Source organism: Salmo salar, chromosome ssa15 (assembly GCF_905237065.1).
Source record: "Salmo salar chromosome ssa15, Ssal_v3.1, whole genome shotgun sequence".
NCBI classification, from domain to species: Eukaryota; Metazoa; Chordata; class Actinopteri; order Salmoniformes; family Salmonidae; genus Salmo; species Salmo salar.
This window is the reverse complement of record NC_059456.1, coordinates 69,036,070-69,058,465: the sequence shown is the minus strand read 5'-3', so window position 1 is coordinate 69,058,465 and position 22,396 is coordinate 69,036,070. Positions and strand designations below refer to the sequence as shown.

Genomic DNA, 22,396 nt, shown 5'->3' with positions numbered 1-22,396 from the left:
AGTACTATTGTAATACACTGTATTGTACTTGTACTGTACTGCACTACACTGCACTCTACTCCACTGTATGTAGGTAGCAGCCTAACATGCTGACTCTAGCCATACGTAGAAAGCTTAGTTGTGTGAAACAGGCAGCTATTTCACACTAACAGAGTGAAGCAATGAAAGGGTGCTGCTTAACTGCTCTGAAGCCTTCTGTTGATGTTGCTGAGCTGTCACAATACCTCGGGTCACTGGGCGCTGCTGAGGAACCACCTTTGAAATTTAGAAAGACAAACAGACACTCCGTCGTCGCAACTTATCTTATCTGAGGTGTCCAATTGGGTGTTGGGCGTGGGGTGAACCAGGAGAGTGACTGATACGGACGGGTACAAACTTCCAGATTTTTGAGATTTATGGGGCAACCTTTACGCCGGTTCTCTGAAATGCACCCTTCTACCCTCCCATAAAACAATATGAGACATGGGTGGGGAGTGATCCCAAGGTCTTAAACACACACACACACACACACACACACACACACACACACACACACACACACACACACACACACACACACACACACACACACACACACACACACACACACACACACACACACACACACACACACACACACACACACACACACCTTGTACTCAGCCAGGGAATGAGACTGGGAAGAGCTTAGCAGTTAGCTAGTAGGGGGAAGAAAGCAGATGGAGGTCACTAAACCTCTCTATCCTCTATGGCAGCCAGCCAGGAGGGAGAGTCCCAACATTCTGAGGCAGCATCCAGCCAGTCACTCAAAGCTGCTACTGCCTCATTAAGACCAGGTTGGAGACACTGTTCCTGCTAAAAGTCAGGCATCTAATTGCAATTTCCCTGAGAAACACACACTGATTATAAATATGCCAACAGGAAGGCAGGCATTCAATCACAGCTGGTGTTCATTCCTGTAAACAAAACAAATTGTTACCCGTCTCTCTCCCTGCGAGTGAGCTTTTGCTTGTAATAATTAATTTACTTGCCTTATTATTTTTTGTGTGTGTCATGGAGGGGGGTGCAGTTAATAATTAACAGGCTTCTGGCCCTATCTCAGTGGAAAGCATTCTTCCCCTGCACAAATGAGGACACAACTAGTGGTAGACATCCTCCCACACCACACGCCAGCACGTATGCTAGCGTGCACACATTTTGGGTAGTTGGCATCTCTCAGAAGCCTGTGGAATTAGGGGTAGCTGGGGGTATATTTTAGCTGGATAAAAGAGCAGCCTAGTCCTCCTATACTGTTCCTCTCCCATAATTCATCTGAAGACGCCTTTAGATTTTATCTTCACTCTGCAGCCTCTCTCTCGTGCTCGTGAGGTTGCTCGAGTCCCAAATCCCAGAGATGAACTTGGCAACACACTCATAATCAAATCGAACACACTGTGAAATATCAATGTTAACAACGGTGAATATTTTACAGTATTTCCATTAGGTTATCACATGATTATCGGCACGATTTTTATCACCCCTTGTATGCGTGTGGCAGTAGTAGAAATACTAGTTTCGTACCAAATTGCACCCTATTCCCTATATAATGCAGTACTGTTGACCAGAGCCCAAATGGCACCCTAATGACCCTGGTCAAAAGTTGTGCACTGTAAAGGGAATAGGGTGCCTTTTGGAATGCAACCACTTTTCTTTTCAACAGAGGCTTGTTTATTCAGATGGCCTCCTAGCTTGCGTCTTAAACCCAGTACTACGGTCAGGGACAGACAGTACTCAAGGAATCCCTGGCTTGGAGAAACCACGTAAATGGACCTGACACGGCTGATGCGGCTGACACTAATGAGGCTTCTCAAGGCGCTGTCACTCAAACACACTGACGTTTCCAATGGGTCGGCCATCTTTAATCCCAATTGTGCCTTTAGCCTAACACTTTGTTTTCCTCTGTTATTGAAGGTCAGCTGTGGCAGTTGTTTTCCCTATGGGTTATATTTTCAAAAAAGATCAATATACTTGAGTTCAAATCACTGTTCATTACACATAACATTAAGCCATTACCTTGTAAACTTCATCAATCAATCAAAATGTGCTAATTTGTTCAAGGAATTTCTCTGGTTGGCACAGTACAGTACATATGTTATCATGTAATTTTCTCAGTGATAATTGCTGTTCTGTTAGACTATCCAATACTGTAAGGAGTCTGTGGTGCTTATAAGTACTGGCTAGGACTTATTAGGTATTGTCCAATTAAGAGTGTTTTGGAGCAGCGGGGGTTCATTACCTAACAACACTACCCATATTCCAGCCGTCCATACATCAAGTATATTTTGCCACCGGGCCTCCTCAGTTCATTACGCTGACTATTAGATAATCCAGCATTGCTATTCTCATCTATGTCTTTTGTTGGAACAGTTGACCTCGATCGCTTAGCTCTGGGGGGAGGAGGATCAAAATCCTCCTGTCATTTTCAACTGGCCTACTTTCCATGACTTCAAACACATTAGGTTATCATGTGTGCCACTGGCCTAGAGGCTGCAGCATTGTATTGGTAATTCTCTGCTCTGCTCTCTCTCTCTCTGCCTCTAGTCCAGGCGGGGAAGCAGGGACGTAAACACTGTACGGTCATGAGAAATGTAGGGAAATGACTCAGCCAGTCTGATGGTTCCTAAAGCCTACAGCCAGTTTAGCCTCGTATTGTGTGTGTGTGTGTGTGTGTGTGTGTGTGTGTGTGTGTGTGTGTGTGTGTGTGCTCAAAGCTAGCCCTAGTACTACACACAAGACATGGACCATGTAGTCCTGGTTCCCTGTCCTCATATAGCAGTGTTTCCCACCACAATCCCTATATGGTACAGTGCTTTACTTCAGTGTGGGAAATCACAGTAGCTAGCTAAACAAGTACAGTTGTGCTCTGTTATTTTAGCGCTAAGTCTAAAGCAGGAAACACACACAGAAACAAACTAACTTCCTAAATCACTTGTAATGGACGTTCTTGGTTCTGCAGCAGCAGAAACAATGGGAGTACTTGGAGGAGAAAAGCATTTTTACTAAGAAGGGACGGAGGGACGGAGTGTCTAAGGTACTACAGAGTAGTAAATATTATTGTCACAGACTCGCCCAATGACATCTCCAGTAAAAGCGCCTCGAGTGGCCAGTCCACAGCTCAGCCAGCTGCCTGAGGAGCTTCTCAGGCTCGGGAAGTCAGTGCATCAGGAGCCCCTCTTGGTTCCCTTTGGAGCCCCGGTGAAATCATAGCCACGCTTAACCACAGGGCCTGAGAACCTCTTGGGGCCCTCTTGGAACAAGGCACAGCCCTCCGAGTCAAAATGTGTCCCCCCCTTCCCCAACCCAGACCCTCTTAGGGGAGACATGAATCCCACCTCGGAGAGCAGACAAATGGGATGGATGGAGGGAGAGGAGCCAGTCCATTCAAATAAGCAGCTAGTGTGGCTGAGGAGCAAGGTTTACTCCCTCCGGTAAATCATTCACAGTCACATGGTTAGCAAGTCAAGATTGTCTGTTAACACTTCATATCCCCAGCCAGAAAAAGTTTCCCTAAATGCACTGACAAAACGAATAGGCTACAACACAAATGGCTAGCTAACAACAAACCATTTCTGTATAGATGTTTCGACTTTGCATATAAGAATAGCCGATATGATGTCGACAATATTTGTCTGCTAAAGAGTTAGAGAAGGAGAGAGCACGGATGGCAGTGTTCTCCCCTGTTAACGATTTGATTTATTAGCTTATTTTCGGCGGTGCATCCATCCGCCGGGTGCGATGCTGCTCCCAGGGCCCATCTGCTGCTGCTTGCCACGAGCGGACATGTAATGATGGCTCTCTCCGGGAAGATTACCTCTGCACATTTACCTGGCAGCTGCAGCTGCAGCAGGCAACGCTTCGTCACCCACGACAGCCAAGCATCTCTACAGCCCACTGAAAAATGGAGCCATGGAAAGGCATTATGGTGCATAGTAAAACACACTCGTACTCGTATTAAGGGGAAAATGTTTCTCTGCTCAGTACCACTCATACTTGGATGCTACAGAGTGTGTATTAGAATACGTCGACCCTTTGTCATGACTCTACACAGAGTTCAAGGGTAACACCATTCAGGTGGTGGTGGTGGCTTTACCCGTCTCCTGAGGCCTTCTGTAGCTGGTCTAGAGGACCTGACCAGGCTCCCTGCCCCTCTTTCCCCAGCTCTATCCATAACATCCAACCCCCTCCGTTCACACCCTTCCTCCCTGGTGTGGGAATAGTAGCCCTTCCCCCACACCGGAAGCAGAGAGAGCAGGGCAGCAGGGTGAGGCTCGCTTGATCTAAATGTATTCCAACATCTTCTCTTGCCTCACCCTGGCCTTCCACTCAACTCACATCACAGTCCAAAAAGCCTGCTCTCTCCCAGCCTAACTTACACACTGACTGACTGTGTGAGAAGTGACATTGGAAATCCTCCCGTTTCCCCCACAAACCATACCAATGAGGAATTTCATTTCAATCAAAGAGAGAGAGAGAAGGGAGATCAGAGGAGAGAGAGAAAGCAGCAGTAGTAGCTCTTTCTTACCGTCCTCCTCCTTAATGTGCGAGTTCTGAGGGCTGTGCATTCTCTCTCCGTGGTTCGGGGGACTCAGGTTGGAAGCAGGGCCGTGATCAGCAGATATCCATGTGGGGTCGGTCATATCAAAGTCCTCACTGCTCACTGAACTCTCATCCTGTCGGAGAAAGACAGGGAGGGAGAGAGAGGGAGAGAGAGAGGGAGAGAAATAGAGAGAGAGTCAGTCATGTCATTCCGTGGACAGCTTAGACAGGTGGAAGAGGAAGAAAATAAAGAGATGGGAAGATATCAGACGTAACGTATGACTGACCGGACCTCAGACATCAGAGAGGTTGCCAAAAGAGGCGGAGGGAGGCTACCTTGTTTGTGACAGCAGGGAGACCTAAATGGGGATTACATTTTGCAGTTAGACACTTGGTGCGTGTCTGGACTACAAAGTGTTAGGCCTATTTGTTATAAATAAAAACGACATAACTGGCAACAATTCACTATGATGAAAGTGTGCGAAAATGGAAGAAACTCAAAGGCAGCCTTGCACATTTTCAATATAGCAAAGTGATATCCCACTGGGCACACACCGGTTGAATAAATGCAGTTTTCATCTAATTTCAATGAAATGATGTTGAACCAATGTGAAATAGATGTTGAATTGAGGTATGTGTCCAGTGGGATGCATCAGTCATTTCAATATCTCACCCTTTTTAGTCACCACAGTGAGCAAGGAGCTGCAGAGCATCATTGGGCCTACAAAACCGCATGTGAAATGTGATTTGTCAACTGTCTCAAATTTGTGAAGTCCCTAGGACTACAGCCGAAACATATTAAGAACTTGATTTACCGGTAACCTTTATCAGCAGGCCCATACCAGGCATAAGAAGCATTACGAGTCTAGAAGCATTAAGAGTCTTTAAGCATTAGCAGATCAGCTGAGGCACAATGACCCTGCCTGACCAAACCCAGGCCCAAAACCAACTATCCTAATGACCCCATAAGGATTGAGGCCCCTGTCCTTCATTTCCATTTCGGAGCTGATTCTACATTCATTCCACTGGTGTTTGTTTGACTTGTGTCCAACTTTTTGGTCCACCAGCCACTGTGGCAGGTACCATAGATTAAAAAAATCTACCCGTGTCACGTCCTGACCCTAGTAAGATGTAATTTTCTATAGTAGTGTAGGGCAGGGCGTGACAGGGGGTGTTTTTGGTTTATCTATGTTTTCTATTTCTATGTTTAGGTTCTAGTTTGTCTATTTCTATGTTGGGATTGTTTGGGGTTGATCTCTAATTGGAGGCAGCTGATCCTCATTGCCTCTGATTAGAGATCCTATTTAAGTAGGGGTTTGTCTCATTGTGGTTTATTGTCTTTTGAGTAGTGTGTTGTCCTCTCTGCGTCACGGTTTGTTGTTTTGTATTTCAGTGTATTGCATTCAGTTTCACTTTTAATAAATATGTGGAACTACGAAAACGCTGCATCTTGGTCCGCTCCTTCGAACAGCCGTGACAGAATAACCCACCAACAAAGGACCAAGCAGCGTGGAATGGAGCAGCAGGAGAAATTGACTTGGGAAGAAATCCTGGATGGGAAAGGACCCTGGAGTCAGGCTGGGGAGCATCGCCAACCGAAAAAGGAACTTGAGGCAGCGAAGGCAGAGCGACGATACTACGAGGCGTTATATGCACCGAAAGGCAAGTGCGAGAGGCAGGGGGGGCATACGGGGAGGTTTGCTAAGTCAGGATGGAGACCTGAGCCAACTCCCCGTGCTTACCGTGGGGAGCGAGTGACGAGGAAAGCACCGAGCTATACGGAAATGCGCACTGTATCGCCCATATGCACGCACAGTGCGGTCGATACGGGCTCCGCAGCGTTGCCATGCTAGAGTTGGCACTCAGCCAGGAAGGAGTGTGCCTGCTCAGTGCATCTGGCCGCCAGTGCGTCTCCTCGGCCCAATTTATCCTGCGCCTGCTCTACGCACGGCAGCCCTCATTCCCCAGCACAGCCCAATTCGCCCTGTGCCAGCGCTCCGCCCGTGCCGGGCTACAGTGACCATCCAGCCAGGACGGGTTGTGCAGGCCGTGCGCTCCAGACCTACAGTGCGCCTCCAAGACCCAGTGTACCCTGTGCCTGCTCCGCGCACTCTACCTCCAGTGCGCCACCATAGCCCAGTACGTCCTGTTCCTGCTCCCCGCACTAGCCTGAAGGTGTGTGACTAGCCTGGCGCCTCCTATACCAGCCCCATGTAGCAGACTTCCAGTGCGTCACCATAGCCCAGGACGTCCTGTTCCTGCAACCCGCACTGGCTTGAAGGTGTGTGTGACTAGCCTGGCGCCTCCTATACCAGTCCCACGTAGCAGACCTCCAGTGCGTCACCATAGCCCGGTAAGGCCGGTGCCTGCTGTGAGCACGCGGTTCGAAGTACGTCTCCCCAGTCCGGTGAGACCAGTTCCAGCGCCCCGAAGGAAGCCTCTAATGATGGTCAATGGTCCGACGTCTCCAGCGATAATCCATGGCATGAAGCCTCCAGTGATGATCCATGGCCCGGAGCCCGTAGGGATGATCCAAGGCTCGAAGCCTCCTGTGATGATCCATGGCCCGGAGCTTGTAGGGATGACCCATGGCCCGGAGCCTCCAGTGACGACCCATGGCCCGGCGCTTGTAGGGATGACCCATGGCCCGGAGCCTCCAGTGATGATCCATGGCCCGGAGCTTGTAGGGATGACCCATGGCCCGGAGCCTCCAGTGATGACCCATGGCCCGGATGACCCATGGCCCGGAGCCTCCAGCGACGCTCCTCAGCCCGGAGCCTCCAGCGATGCTCCTCAGCGACGCTCTGCAGCCCAGTGTCTTCAGCGGCGGCCTTTAGCCCTGAGTCTTCAGCGGCGGTTGGCGTTCTGAAGCCTCCGGCGATGATCCATGGTCTGGTTCCTCCGGACATACAGAAGCGGGGGGGATCAGCGGGCGGTTGGGGTACTATGCCCGGAACCAGAGCCGCCGCCATAGACATGTCACCCACCCTACCCTCCCTTTGTGTTTTAGGTTGTTTTGTTGAGTTTTTGTTGGGTTTTTGTTTGCATTCGGAGTCAGCACCTTTGGGGGGGAGGGGGGTGTTTTCTATAGTAATTATACTGTAATTTTCTATAGTAGGGCAGGGTGTGACGGGGGTGTTTTTGGTTTATCTATGTTTAGGTTCTAGTTTGTCTATTTCTATGTTGGGATTGTTTGGGGTTGATCTCTAATTGGAGGCAGCTGATCCTCATTGCCTCTGATTAGAGATCCTATTTAAGTAGGGGTTTTTCTCATTGTGGTTTATCTTTTGAGTAGTGTGTTTTCTTCTCTGCGTCACGGTTTGTTTTCCTATTTTCAAGTTATTTATGTATTGCATTAAGTTTCACGTTTAAATAAATATGTGGAACTACGAAAACGCTGCATCTTGGTCCGCTCCTTCGAACAGCCGTGACAACCCGCCACTCAGATTTTTTTTTTTTTTACCAGACAAAACATTTTTTCACCATTAAGTTAAAAAACACAAACAGATGACCATGCTTTGTAATGTTTCTAAAACAAAAAATATATTAGTAATGTGGTATATTGCTTAATCTTTTGTGACCTGAATCTTTTAACCAAAATATCAGAGACAAAATGTTCAGCTTGCCCCTTTAAGGGTGGGAGGTTCTGACATCTCTTCGCTTTCAGTCAAAGCAGCTGACTCAAACTAACGTTGAAAAACAACCGAGCTTATGAACAAAACAATTTAAATAGCCAAGAAACACAAGGACAAAGTCTGACTTTGTAGACTTTTGAGTAAATTAGACCAACTTTTAGGCCTGTGCGCAGCGCCTCCAAAAATGAATCTATATCAGCACTTAACTCATTGCACACAGCTCTCCTGCCAGGCAGTGTTGCTGTGCAAGGTTGGATATTGTATAGGATTTGTATTTCTTTGTGCAATTAGCAGCTATGAAATAAAACATCAGAAATACTTTGAAAACAGCTACTGCAGCATTTTTCTAACCCTACCATGTGCTCATACTTGACTTTTGACTATTTTTATTAGCAAATGTAACGCTTGCACTGTAGAGCCCTGCAAATTGACCACCCACCAACGTAGCTGGTGAAATAGACATTATTACCTGCCAATACATAAATCTACCTGCATTTGGTGGGTGTTAATTTTATGCCTGCTTATGTCAGTGTGGCTCCGCCGACTGCAGCAAAGAGCGAGGAGGATCTGAGAGCCGCCACTCCCAGTAATGAGGTCCAGAGTGCTGCAGCAAGCTGCCTTTCAGGCAACACAACAGCTAGACTGACAAGACACAGCCTTTAGCTCAAACCTCAGACTCATCTGTTGCACTGCTCTTTATCACTTGGTTCCACACACATGCACTTAACCTACAGCAGGATAGTCAGGGGGCCAGAACATAATTAGAAATCATTTGTAGACTGCAAATTGATGACAAGAACCTCAAACAGATAACGTTTGACTAAAACATGATTTCTAACCTTGTTTACATTTTTAGCTTAAATTTTTTTTGGGGGGGGGCAAATAAAACCACCCATGGGCCGGCAGTTGGGCAACCCTGGCTTAGTCTTATACACACGTCATAGGACTATATCACACACACATCCGCACACACACGTCATTTAGCCTACTACCACTTCTAGCCTAATCAGATACTAATAAAACAGTTTTCAGACAATGTTTGGGCTGTGTGTCCCCCGCTGGTTTTGAGCCCCCCCCCCCCACCCACCCAACCCTCTGCATGCATAGCCCACAGAACCTGTCAGTCACCATCTGTCCCCATGCTGGCTGCCCAGCACGCACTCCAATGGCGAACGTGCATAAAGATGGCAGAATTCAGATATGACATCATTGTTTTAGCACTATCCAGAGTTTTTAAACTACGGCGCATGACATGTGAATAAATCAGCACAATCTACTTTTTAGTTTTTTCAAAATTGAATCGTCTTGAAGCTACGTCTTGAAGCTACATTTGGGATCAAATATACTGTGTTAATGCCCATACCAAACAAAATAGTAACGAAGAACAATGTACAACATGCCGAAACGGAATTTGTGATTAGTGCATGGGTGCTGCCATCTTTATGCACCTCCGTTATTGGTTAACTTGCTTCACTTGCAAATTGACCTGTGCATTATTGATGCGTTGCTGTGCACGGAGAGATACAAGCTACCTAACCAACCCGCTGTTATTAAGTCAACTCAAGTGCAGCCCTATAGCATGGCTCAGCTACCTATAGCACTCACTCACACTGGAGGCTGCAAGTATGTTAGCTGACATAATCACGGTCTCACTATAGGCTTATGTCGTCTTCTTCCACAGTTACAATGAGTTAGGTTCACACACACGTCTTAGCTCAACAATCCTGACATCCTGAAGGAATACGCTGATGGCTTACGGGCACATAAAACTAGACTAGTCTTCGTTGTGGATTAACTGTTTGGCAGTCAGTACAGGCCTTGACGAGAAAATAGACTTGAAGATCTTAAGTATAACACCTATAAGACATTGGGCAATATCGTTAGCACATGAATTAACTTAAAGTGAGGGATCCTAAATGACCTTCATTTAATCTGCGTCTTAACTCCATTTCAATTACAATCATATGAAACCACGCGAACTGGTTCGTCATTGTGTCGGTCGGGGAGAGAATCTAATGCATAACAACGGTTTATTTTCTATCTACCTACAGTATTACTCCATCTGTCTGCATTCATTTTATCCCCACGGCTCAATCCTGGCTGCTGCCCTTCCTTTTATTCCTTTAGATTTTTTTATCAATGATCCCTCGCTAACGCTCTCATCTCATCTACATGCAGATGAGAGAAGAGAAATATCCCTCCCTGATAAATCACAGCCCGGGTATGATCTCTTTGGGCTTGAATGAAATACAATAGCACCACTCCCTTTCCTGCACATCAAATAGCCTATGTTTAAAGATCTAAGCCTAGGCTAATTAAGATCCAACCTAATACTTTATATTGTGTGAATGAGTGACTCGGTTTACCAGCTTCGTAAAGGACTGGGGCGTTGAGATGGAAATCCATCTTACTTGGCTCCAAGCACATTCTGTTTCAATCAAAGCAAAATGAGTCTGTTTACAATGACAGTGCAGGTAGATAGGAGAAAAAAGTATTAAAAAAATTATTAACTGGGAGTGCTTCCATTTCTATTTTTAACATGGTGGAAGAGTAAAAAGCTTCCATGGGCATTCTTCCATATCACAGGCAAGTGGACTGTGGAGATGAAGTTGTGTCAAGCACAGCAGAATGGAGGAGGGCCAGCTCTATGAAAACACTGCTTTGATATGGCATCTTGCTAAGCTCCACATTAAATATGGGACCGTATGCAGTAAGTTCAAAGATTGATGTGCCGTCAAACAGAAGTTGTAGGCTATGCTTTGCATACTGTCACTCTACCTAAGGAACGTCATTCACACAAAAAAACATATTCTAAGGTACCGGCTTGTATAAGGTTTTAAATTCCATCCCATTTATTTCTAATTCAACAGTAGAAAACAGTATGTATTTACCAAGACAATTAGTCCTAGCCCCACCACACTCACACACACAACGCAAAATTACCCCATTTGAAGTGGTTTTATCAAAGAGGCCGGAACTGAGAAAGTACTTTTCAAGCTAATGCAGTTAGCAAGCGGACCTGTCTGCTCTGCTCTAATATCCAGCCAGCTCTCTAGACTCTGTCTATTGTTCTCTTTGTTAAAGTGTGGAGCAGGCAGGTGAGTAACACACCCTCCCTGATGAAATTGCCGTTCTTCCACCTGCCTATCATGCACTTTTCCTCCTCCTCTCCTCTTCTCCTCCAATCACATGGATGCATGCTGCATGGATGCTGGTATTTCAACAGGAGCAGTAGCATCAATGCATTCTCTCTATAAATAGTGAGGAAGGGAGAGCACGTTTATTGGCTGCCATGGAAACTGATCAGGTACAGTAGCCTTGGAAATTAAGTTGACTCTGAACAATTGTTGTTCTGAGCAATTTGAAGCGGAGAGAAATTACCCACCGTACGACTGCTGAAGATGAAGGCTAAAATACAAGGAGGATTCAGACTCCAGGCAATGTAATGCAGACATTTCAGTAGGATAAATCCCAGTTTAACCAACTGATGTGATTGACCAAATTAGAGAGGCCTGGGGCCATGTGACAAGACTGAATCAGACATAACAGGCTTCCGTGCAAATTGTGGTGTTTTCTTTCTAACGTCTCCTAATGAACATGGAGCTACACATTCATGTCAACAGCAATAAATTCAATAAAGTTCCAAAATACAAATATATTTTTAACTACCGCTGGCATAATTACCGTATAATCGTGTAAACGACGGTTATGGATGAAGACCGTCATGTAAATAAATTAACCGTCATAACCATCAACGAACAGCTGACTGAAGACAGGACAGCGGGGCATTTGTGCGGTTCAGTCCGTTTCTGCGGTAACATGGACGCTTAACGTGATAAACTTTGTTGCTCCTTGCTGGAATGTAGAATGTTCATTCAAATGATGTTAACTATTGTTGCTCATGCAATGGAATGTATTTTTTGTAATGTCAGTTGAGTTGAATCAAGAAATCACAACACATAATGATGGGTACAATTCTTGCTTTTACTTCCTGCTTTGCTCCTATGGGTACACTCCATCCATTATACCATAATTGACTTGAATGGGGACACCCGTTTTATTTCTATGGCGGCACATGCGGTCAGGAGCGGAGGAGGGGAGAAAATGAGCAGAGACCACCGTCATTTGGCTGGCCAATACCATCATCCAAAAATCTCGAACCGTCACGGACCTATTTTTAACAAAAGAGAGAATGTTAGCTAACTTAACAGACAACCCCCTTTTTCTTAGAAATCAATGAGGACGTTGGGGGAGCAGCAGGAAGAGTGTATCATTTCTGAACAGAGGTGAGGATATTGATAAGTGTGGCGTTTGTTGGCTGGGGCGCAATGTAAATCCACACACACAAACACACACACACACACACACACACACACACACACACACACACACACACACACACACACACACACACACACACACACACCTCGCAGTCCCAGGCAGACCTGGGAGGATTAACAAAGTGCAGACTACAAGCCTCCACTGCAGAGTATTGATCGCACGGAAAACCAGCCGCGAGGAGAGGAAAATACCACCACTGACACATGCACACACTCAAAAAGGCACACACCCATTCACTACACACAGATAGCAGACGTTTGTATGCACCTACAGTGTAACAGGGGCAGAAAGACAAAAATGATGCAAACTGAAGATAGCTAAAAAGTGGATGAGGATTGAAATAGCCAAGGTAATGGACACACAGACAGATGAATATCAATGTCTGTTGCACGATATTAAACCACTAGGCCTGTCCGCCAAAGGGCAAATAAAAAGTATTCTATTACTATGAAGACGGGAGAGACAATAATCAGTGATTCAAACGGACCTGAATTGATCAGCCTGGTGAGAAGCTATTTCTGTGGCTGTTGAGTTCAGCTGTCACACAGCTAACTGAGCAGGGCTGGTAGTCACACTGTGAGGAGATTGGGCTGGGGCTGAGGAGGGGAGAAATTGCTTCTGAAACTATATCTCTGCAGTCAATTACACTGCCACTGCATGTTACTCTATCCAGTGCTGTCTGACAACAGAGAACGTGAGGGGTAAAAAAGGCAACAGACTACAGGGCGACAGAACGATCCGCGACTTGTGTTTCAGAATCTCAGCGGAATCTGACGTTGGGATGGTGTCCCATAATTTCTGACCGCAAGGCCATAGACAGACAGGATGCTCCTCTCGTTGCACAATGTACAGCCAGCGACAGACAGACAGACAGACACATTGGTATATGAAGAAGATTGCAAGAAACAAGATGCAAGCAAGAACCAAGATGACCAAGAGGAAAGCAAATCCATAAATGTTATGCCTCCGAGCCTATTAATTACAGTACATTGCTGATATGGTGCCTGAGCCCCTGATGCTAAATAGAGAAGGAAAATGATGTAGCTACGGACCAAAGAAACCATGTTTCTGGTGATAGGCTTATACCCAGAAACATGGGTTTTTTGGTCCCGAAGTGCATCATGTGCTATAACAAGACAAAGATACTACAAAATATACTAGAAACGTTTACTAATAGTGAGCGCTCCAATTAGTATCTGCCTGAACCAGTGGCGTGTATGCATGGATGCCATGGGAAGTCAGGGTTCACCTAAAAATCTACCATATAAACAAATTATTTTATATATCTTTTGTCTGTCTGTGTTTTATAATTTTCCGTCAATTCGCAAGAGGCTGAATGTATCTCACTGGAGAAAGCATCCGAGCGAGCGAAACAGCATTGTGTAGGCCGTCTATCTGATGCTGTCTGGTCCAAAAGAGTATGACATTGTTGCTGTTTGCTGGTTTGCTGTAGGAGCTCCACATGACTGTTCGTGTCTGGTTCTAAGCTACGAGGAGCTCACTATCTCCCACTTTGGGCTGGATGTGTCACTGTGTAGTTCATACATGCATAATCTATGAGCAGAATTACTGTGATTTTTTTCTGGAACCTGTGCTGTGCCATTTTCCCTACATTTTCCCCCTCGTGGGCCAGCCCCTGGCAATTTGAGTTCTAGCTTCAGCCCCTCGCCATTTGAGTGACAGCTAGCAAGATGCACACACAGCAGAGCGAGAGAGCAATGACGTGGTGCACATATCGGCACATATGTGACGTAGTACGCAATTTTTGGGGACCACTTTTGTCTCAGGAGCGCTACTTTCAGAACTACTGGCTAAAAAGTATACAAAAGTACAACAGAAATGGACTGAACTGCATGAATGCCCGGCGGTCCCGTCTTCAGTTCAGGTGTTAGTTCGCCCAAAAATATAAATAAATAATAGAATGGTTATTTTATTTTCATGACAGTCTTCATCCATAACTGTCGGTTACACCAGTGGTTCCCAAACTTCTTTAAAGGAACTCAGTCCGGTGTTCAACTCTTGAAAGTTGTAATAGTAGAATGCATAAGGTGCCATTTTGAAATTGGGTAATACATCATTAAATTTCCAGATAAACTAGCCCATGTCAGCAAAAAAAATGTAGCTAGTTTTTTAGCCCATAGATTTTGTTGAGTCAATCAAATATCACATGAATACACATTAGGCATTGTAAAATGTATAGAATTGCAAGAAAATGTGCTTTAAAACTGCAACATTTTCTCTGCACCCTATGACAAAATGTGTAGAATTGCAGGAAATTGGGGCAGGATGTTCATCAAAGCTGGAAGGGGGACCTGCGTGAAAAAGTTTGGGAACCCTGGGGATACACGGTTACACAGTAATTGTGCCAGCCCTAGTACTGTGACAAAAGCCAATTTGGTCCCTGACTGACTTCCGATTAGCAGATCCTTCAGTTAGCCATGTCTGAACAACAAAAAACAGAGGCAAAAGTCTTTGCTATTAATATGGTGCTAAACATAACTGACAGACAAGACAGCCACAGAGAGACAAGTCTTTTCAATAACCCACAATGAGAAACAAATAGCCAAGTCCTAGAGATTTCCCACACAGAGCTAGTTTGTCATTCTGTAAGTGTTCCGGTTGAAGGAGTTAAAAGCAACACACCACAACACAAAACGTCAACAGTTCCTCTTGATGAGCACCGTCTGACTAGCTGACAGTCCCCACAACAAGGCTTCAGCTCTACCTCGGAGAAGCCAACTGGCTTCATTTGATGATGATAGGAACAGACGGCCGATGTAGTGAATTCAGATATGTTTCTCAGAGTGACAATCACGGTCATACACATTTATACCTTGCCTTCTCAAAAACATGAATGCGCGACTTCATTACAGTGGAGGAAATCCCCTGATCTCCTTCCACAAACCAAGGTTTATTGAATGTGATGGGTTCGGTTGTGGTGGGTGCTTTCAGGAACCTGACATCCTCTCAAACACAGAGATATGAACACACTCTTCCACAAAGGAAAGGGTGCAACTACTCTTCTCTCTCAGCGAGCACTCTCTGAATAGTTTAAGTGCCTTAGTTACCAGTCAACATTGTCAACAGTAAATCAAGATTTAAAAAAAATTAAAAGAACATGATTTAACCAACATGACATTACCATGCCATGGAATGATTAGCCAAGTAGCCTATTCAAGGGGTTCTCAAAATATTTGTATTTAAAACATTTTTTTTAATGAATATTACTAACAACAACAGAATAAGCAAATTTTGGACAAGGGATCCGTGGAATAAATTTAGAGGGTGTAATACAATACAATGTAATATTATGAATCTACAATTTATGTTTTTAACCCTGGGCAACATCATGGGCCTGGGATGCTCACAGGGGTATTGGTATTGTCACGTCCTGGCCAGTATAAGGGTTAATTGTCATTGTAGTTTGGTCAGGACGTGGCAGAGGGTATTTGTTTTATGTGGTTCGGGGTGGTGTTTTTCTAGAAGGGCTTTTGATTTAAGTATTCCGGGGTTTTTGGGCACTGTTTGATTTTCATGTATTCTATGTTTAGTCTAGTGTGTCTGTTTCTATGTTTGGTTAATTGGGGTTGGGACTCTCAGTTGAAGGCAGGTGTTGTCTATTTGCCTTTGATTGAGAGTCCCATATATTAGGGTGTGTTTGTCATTTGTGGGAGATTGTTCTGTGTTTAGTCTTGTGCCTTGCCAGACTGTCTTGTTGATCGTTAGTTCTTTTGGTGTTCATTTTGAATTCATTAAACGTCAAGATGAACATACACATACCTGCTGCGTTTTGGTCTCATCACTACGACAACTGTGACAGGTATCCACCGCAGTCCTCCACCAATTATTCCTTTTTCAACTCAATACTTCTTGTATAGTTTTATTTTTTTTAAACATAAATGCACTATAATTTAAACTTTAAAACTGCTAAGTTTTCTCTCTGCCTCATGGCAAAATCTGTAGAATTGCAGGAAATTAGCTTGAAATATGCATGTCTTTCTCTCCAATGCCAAGAGGCGGGCTCTTAAAATGTTCCTACCGAGGCCCTGCGACTTGGTTTGTCAAGCCATGGACTGCCGAAGTCATAGTAAAACTTATCGCATGCTTTTTCTAAATGTATTGAATTTTTTTACTTGAGCTGTGTTATGAATTTGCTATCCCAAAAAGTTTGAAAACCCCTGTCCTATTCTACAGAGTACATGTACACTGCAGTGCAGACCAAGGCAATGCACATTCCAATTTAATTAAGCAGTGCCCTTGGTAACCTCAGTCAATATACTAAGCCTATCTGACCACCCCTCCAGAGGAGGGATCAGAGAAGGAGAAGCAGCTTTAGAGATTTCACATGAGAAGTGGAGAAAAGTCACACTTTCAATGACCTCTACAACCCCATGTGCTTTATCTTTATCCACCTGTCAATAGAGAGCAATGGTAATGGCGTTTTTTTTTGTAGGCACTAACTACGCCATGATTCGTTGCCTATGGGCAAATGAATGGAGTTTTGGTTAAATGGTGGAAATAAGGTCTGTGGTAAACACAGGCTTAGGAGATCTGACACGTTTTGTTCTATGAGATCATCTTCATCAGCTAACTACACTTTTTGTGAATTTTGAAGCATTTATGTAATTTAAAAAAGCAGATAAAGCACAATAAAGGCTTCATAATTCATAAAGGTCATGTTAACTGACTGATATTATCCCATAGAATAAAATGTATAAGATCTCCTAAGCCTGTGTCAACCTCAGACCTTACTTTCTAAGTTTATCCCAAAACCCTATTCTTTCCCCATTAATTTTCCTCAAAGGAATGGCTGAACGAACCAGAGTTAACTTGTTTGCAGGTTTTAGGACTACAAGCTGGTGAGCCCTATGGCAGTCTGGTTTCCAGGTTTTAGGACTACAAGCTGGTGAGCCCTATGGCAGTCTGGTTTCCAATCATTTCAATGTGAGGACTAGTTTAGGATGAGTTAGCCTATTTATTTTGTAAAGGTTGGCTTCAACTGACAGGAGAACGAAGACCGGTCACTATAGTTAACAATGGCAAACAAAACCAACATGGGTGATTTTAAGCCACAAAGGCTATTTGAACATTGTGTCCCTGTATAGTTTTCTACAAATGATTCAGAAAACCCTAAGTCATATGTTGATCTACAGCTGTGATAAAAACCCATGTGATGAGGACCCCGATTTCTAACAAATACCTGGAGAGATTACTGTATTGTCCAACACTCCTATTCCTGTTTAATCCAGTCAGGCACAAATCTACCACGAGTATGAGGATTAACCCCTTTCCCTTCTGGAACCAATCCTACGAAAAGAGGCAGGAGTATATCACTCCAGGTGAAAAGTCGCTCTGGATAAGAGCGTCTGCTAAATGACTTAAATGTAAATGTAAATGTAAAAGCGGACTGTGCTTGCTTCTGGTTAGGCTAGGCTATAGCCTACTACCAAGGATGTAGCCTATAACTGAGCCAAACTGAGTGAGGTGCATGTTAATGATTTAGTAAAATGGTAAGTAAAGCAGAGCCTTGCACCAGCAGCACCGTTAGCGAAGCCTTACATACATCCCGCGGCAGACAGGGCAGGTAGCACTGGTTGAGCACAGAGAGAGCAGCTGTGGGGAGCCAGGGGCAACAGGGAGCCTGGGGTTCGATCCTCTGTCACCTCACATCTTCCTCTGGAGAACTGCACACACTGCACGGTCTGCCCTGAGAGGAAACCAACTGGGATAAATCAGGATACTACAGTGGGGCCTATGATGTGGTAACAAAACACAGTGCTTCCACCATCCTCCATAGTCAGCCAGGTGTACATAAACACTGCAGAAGTCTCCGTTTCCATCATTATCATCTTCCCAAAGAAAACATCATTCCAAATGAGCATGTCCTACTTTCATAGAGGTACTCTTGGGGAAGCACAAAACAATAGGCTATACCATGACAACAGAGGTAAGCGACAGATGAAATTGAGAAATATTCGGGAGAGGCAACGGAGGAGTGGGGAGAGAGGGAAACACCCACTGCCACAGTTCTGGAGCTTGACTCAAGGGAAGGACTACGCAGGCAGTCTACTCCTCCAACTGGCTGACTTACTGACTTACAGGGGTCAAGATTTTTTTGTTTTTTTGTTGCAAGGCTTTATCCTTGTGAGGCGCTGGCTGAAGGCAGGGGATGATAAAGGCAGTTTTAAAGCCCTTAACCCTTAGTCTACTGGAAACCAGCTGCAGTCCCTTTAGGATTCAGCCAGCAAGGTTATGTTGTCTTCTCTCAAATGTTTTCTGCCAAATTCATCCACAGAAACACCATTTGACAGCAGAAAATACTCTGTTGCCATGGTTCTGATTGGGAAAGCAGTGGACTGCCGACTGTAGTGGTAAGTTACAACTGTTGTGCATATTATTTGACAGTACAGTAGCAACCATAGCCTTCGACTTGTAGACTTATCAACATTTTGGTGTAGAAATTGGGAAGCAAAAACTTCACAGATTTGTGTGACCCTTGGGCTACTTTGGTGTTAGAAGTGGGATGACAGGGCGTGCCTTCAACGAGTTGGTGGTGTGTCTGGGCCAAAGATATTAAATGCATTATAATATTCATTGGCATAAGGGAGTCGAAAATAAAATGTGCACAGGAGTATTGTGAAGTTACAGCCTTTAACACAATTTAAACAACTTCAGTGAGCAACTTCACAATCACTTGCAGTTGTGGGTTGATGTTCTGAAAGAGCTGCAAAATCTGGACCCCTACAAATCAGCCGGGCTAGACAATCTGGACCCTCTCTTTCTAAAATTATCTGACTAAATTGATGCAACCCCTATCACTAGCCTGTTCAATCTCTCTTTCGTATTTAGAGGACGACCGATAATGATTTTTCAACGCCGATACCGATTATTGGAGGACCAAAAAAGCCGATACCGATTAATCGGATGATTTTTTTTAATGTATTTATTTATTTATATATATATTTGTAATAATGACAATTACAACAATACTGAATGAACACTTATTTTAACTTAATATAATACATCGATCAAATCAATTTAGCCTCAAATAATTAATGAAACATGTTCAATTTGGTTTAAATAATGCAAAAACAAAGTGTTGGAGAAGAAAGTAAAAGTGCAATATGTACCATGTAAAAAAGCTAACGTTTAAGTTCCTTCAGAACATGAGAACTTATGAAAGCTGGTGGTTCCTTTTAACATGAGTCTTCAATATTCCCAGGTAAGAAGTTTTAGGTTGAGGTTATTATAGGAATTATAGGACTATTTCTCTCTATACCATTTGTATTTCATATACCTTTGACTATTGGATGTTCTTATAGGCACTTTAGTATTGCCAGTGTAACAGTATAGCTTCCGTCCTTCTCCTCGCCCCTACCTGGGCTCGAACCAGGAACACATCGACAACAGCCACCCTCGAAGCATCGTTACCCATCACTCCACAAAAGCCGCGGCCCTTGCAGAGCAAGGGGAACAACTACTCCAAGTCTCAGAGTGAGTGACGTTTGAAACGCTATTAGCGCGCACCCCGCTAACTAGCTAGCCATTTCACATCGGTTACACCAGCCTAATCTCGGGAGTTGATAGGCTTGAAGTCATAAACAGTGCAATGCTTGAAGCATTGCGAAGAGCTGCTGGCAAACGCACGAAAGTGTTGTTTGAATGAATGCTTACGAGCCTGCTGCTGCCTACCACTGCTCAGTCAGACTGCTCTATCAAATATCAAATCATAGACTTAATTATAACATAATAACACACAGAAATACGAGCCTTAGGTCATTAATATGGTCGAATCCGGAAACTATCATTTAAAAAATAAAACGTTTATTCTATCAGTGAAATACGGAACCGTTCTGTATTTTATCTAACGGGTGGCATCCATAAGTCTAAATATTCCTGTTACATTGCACAACCTTCAATGTTATGTCATAATTACGTAAAATTCTGGCAAATTAGTTCGCAACGAGCCAGGCGGCCCAAACTGTTGCATATACCCTGACTCTGCGTGCAATGAACGCAAGAGAAGTGACAAAATTTCCCTGGTTTAATATTGCCTGCTAACATGAATTTCTTTTAACTAAATATGCAGGTTTAAAAATATATACTTCTGTGTATTGATTTTAAGAAAGGCATTGATGTTTATGGTTAGGTATATTCGTGCAACAATTATGCTTTTTCCGCAAATGCGCTTTTGTTAAATCATCCCCCGTTTGGCGAAGTAGGCTGTCTTTTTTAGGAAGGAATATGCATCACAGTTCGCAACTAGCCAGGTGGCCCAAACTGCTGCATATACCCTGACCCTGCTGCACAGAACGCAAGAGAAGTTACACAATTTCCCTAGTTAAAAGAAATTAATGTTAGCAGGCAATATTAACAAAATATGCAGGTTTAAAAATACATACTTGTGTATTGATTTTAAGAAAGGCGTTGATGTTTATGGTTAGGTACACATTGGTGCAACAACAGTGCTTTTTTCGCGAATGCGCTTGTTAAATCACCCATTTGGCGAAGTAGGCTATGATTCAACGATAAATTAACAGGCACCGCATCGATTATATGCAATGCAGGACAAGCTAGATAAACTAGTAATATAATCAACCATGTGTAGTTAACCAGTGATTATGTTAAGATTGATTGTTTTTTATAAGATACGTTTAATGCTAGCTAGCGCCTTACCTTGGCTCCTTGCTGCACTCGAATAACAAGTAGTCGGCCTGCCACGCAGTCTCCTCGTGGAGTGCAATGTAATCGGCCATGATCGGTGTCCAAAAATGCAGATTACCGATTGTTATGAAAACTTGAACTCGGCCCTAATTAATCGGCCATTCCTATTAATCGGTCGACCTCTATTTCGTATCGTCTGAGATTCCCAAAGATTGGAAAGCTGCAGCGGGCATCCCCGTCTTCAAAGGGGGAGACACTCTAGACCCAAACTGCTACAGACCTATATCTATCCTACCCTGCCTTTCTAAGGTCTTCGAATGCCAAGTTAACAAACAGATTACTGACCATTTCGAATCCCACCATACCTTCTCCGATATGCAATCTGGTTTCAGAGCTGGTCATGTGTGCACCTCAGCCACGCTCAAGGTCCTAAATGATAACATAACCGCCATCGATAAGAGACATTACTGTGCAGCCGTATTCATCAACCTGGCCAAGGCTTTCGACTCTGTCAATCACCACATTCCTATTGGCAGACTGAACAGCCTTGGTTTCTCAAATGACTGCCTCGCCTGGTTCACCAACTACTTATCAGATAGAGTTCAGTGTGTCAAATCGGAGGGCCTGTTGTCCGGACCTCTGGCAGTCTCTATGGGGTGCCACAGGGTTCAATTCTCGGGCCGACTTTCTTCTCTGTATACATCAATGATGTCACTCTTGCTGCTGGTGATTCTCTGATCCACCTCTACGCAGACGACACCATTCTGTATACTTCTGGCCCTTCGTTGGACAATGTGTTAACTAACCTCCAGACGAGCTTCAATCCCATACAACTCTCCTTTCGTGGCCTCCAACTGCTCTTAAATGCAAGTAAAACTAAATGCATGCTCTTCAACCGATCACTGCCCGCACATGCCCGCCCGTACAGCATCACTACTCTGGACGGCTCTGACTTGAATACGTGAACAACTACAAATACCTGGGTGTCTGGTTAGACTGTAAACTCTCCTTCCAGACTCACAATAACCTGTTGGGGATAGGGGGCAGTATTTGCACGGCCGGATAAAAAACGTACCCGATTTAATCTGGTTACTACTCCTGCCCAGTAACTAGAATATGCATATAATTATTGGCTTTGGATAGAAAACACCCTAAAGTTTCTAAAACTGTTTGAATTGTGTCTGTGAGTATAACAGAACTCA

The 22,396-nt window shown here is 44.3% G+C and overlaps 1 protein-coding gene across 2 annotated transcripts in view; it reads right to left on the bottom strand.

Annotated features, from left to right (window-relative positions):
* LOC106572251 (nucleolar protein 4-like) overlaps positions 1 to 22,396 on the bottom strand; it is a 135,000-nt gene that overhangs the window by 45,347 nt on the left and 67,257 nt on the right. For both annotated transcript variants that reach the window (XM_014146288.2, XM_014146289.2), the window contains exon 5: positions 4,541 to 4,688. In XM_014146288.2, the coding sequence (XP_014001763.1) occupies positions 4,541 to 4,688 (148 nt within the window). The remainder of the gene's footprint in view (positions 1 to 4,540; positions 4,689 to 22,396) is intronic.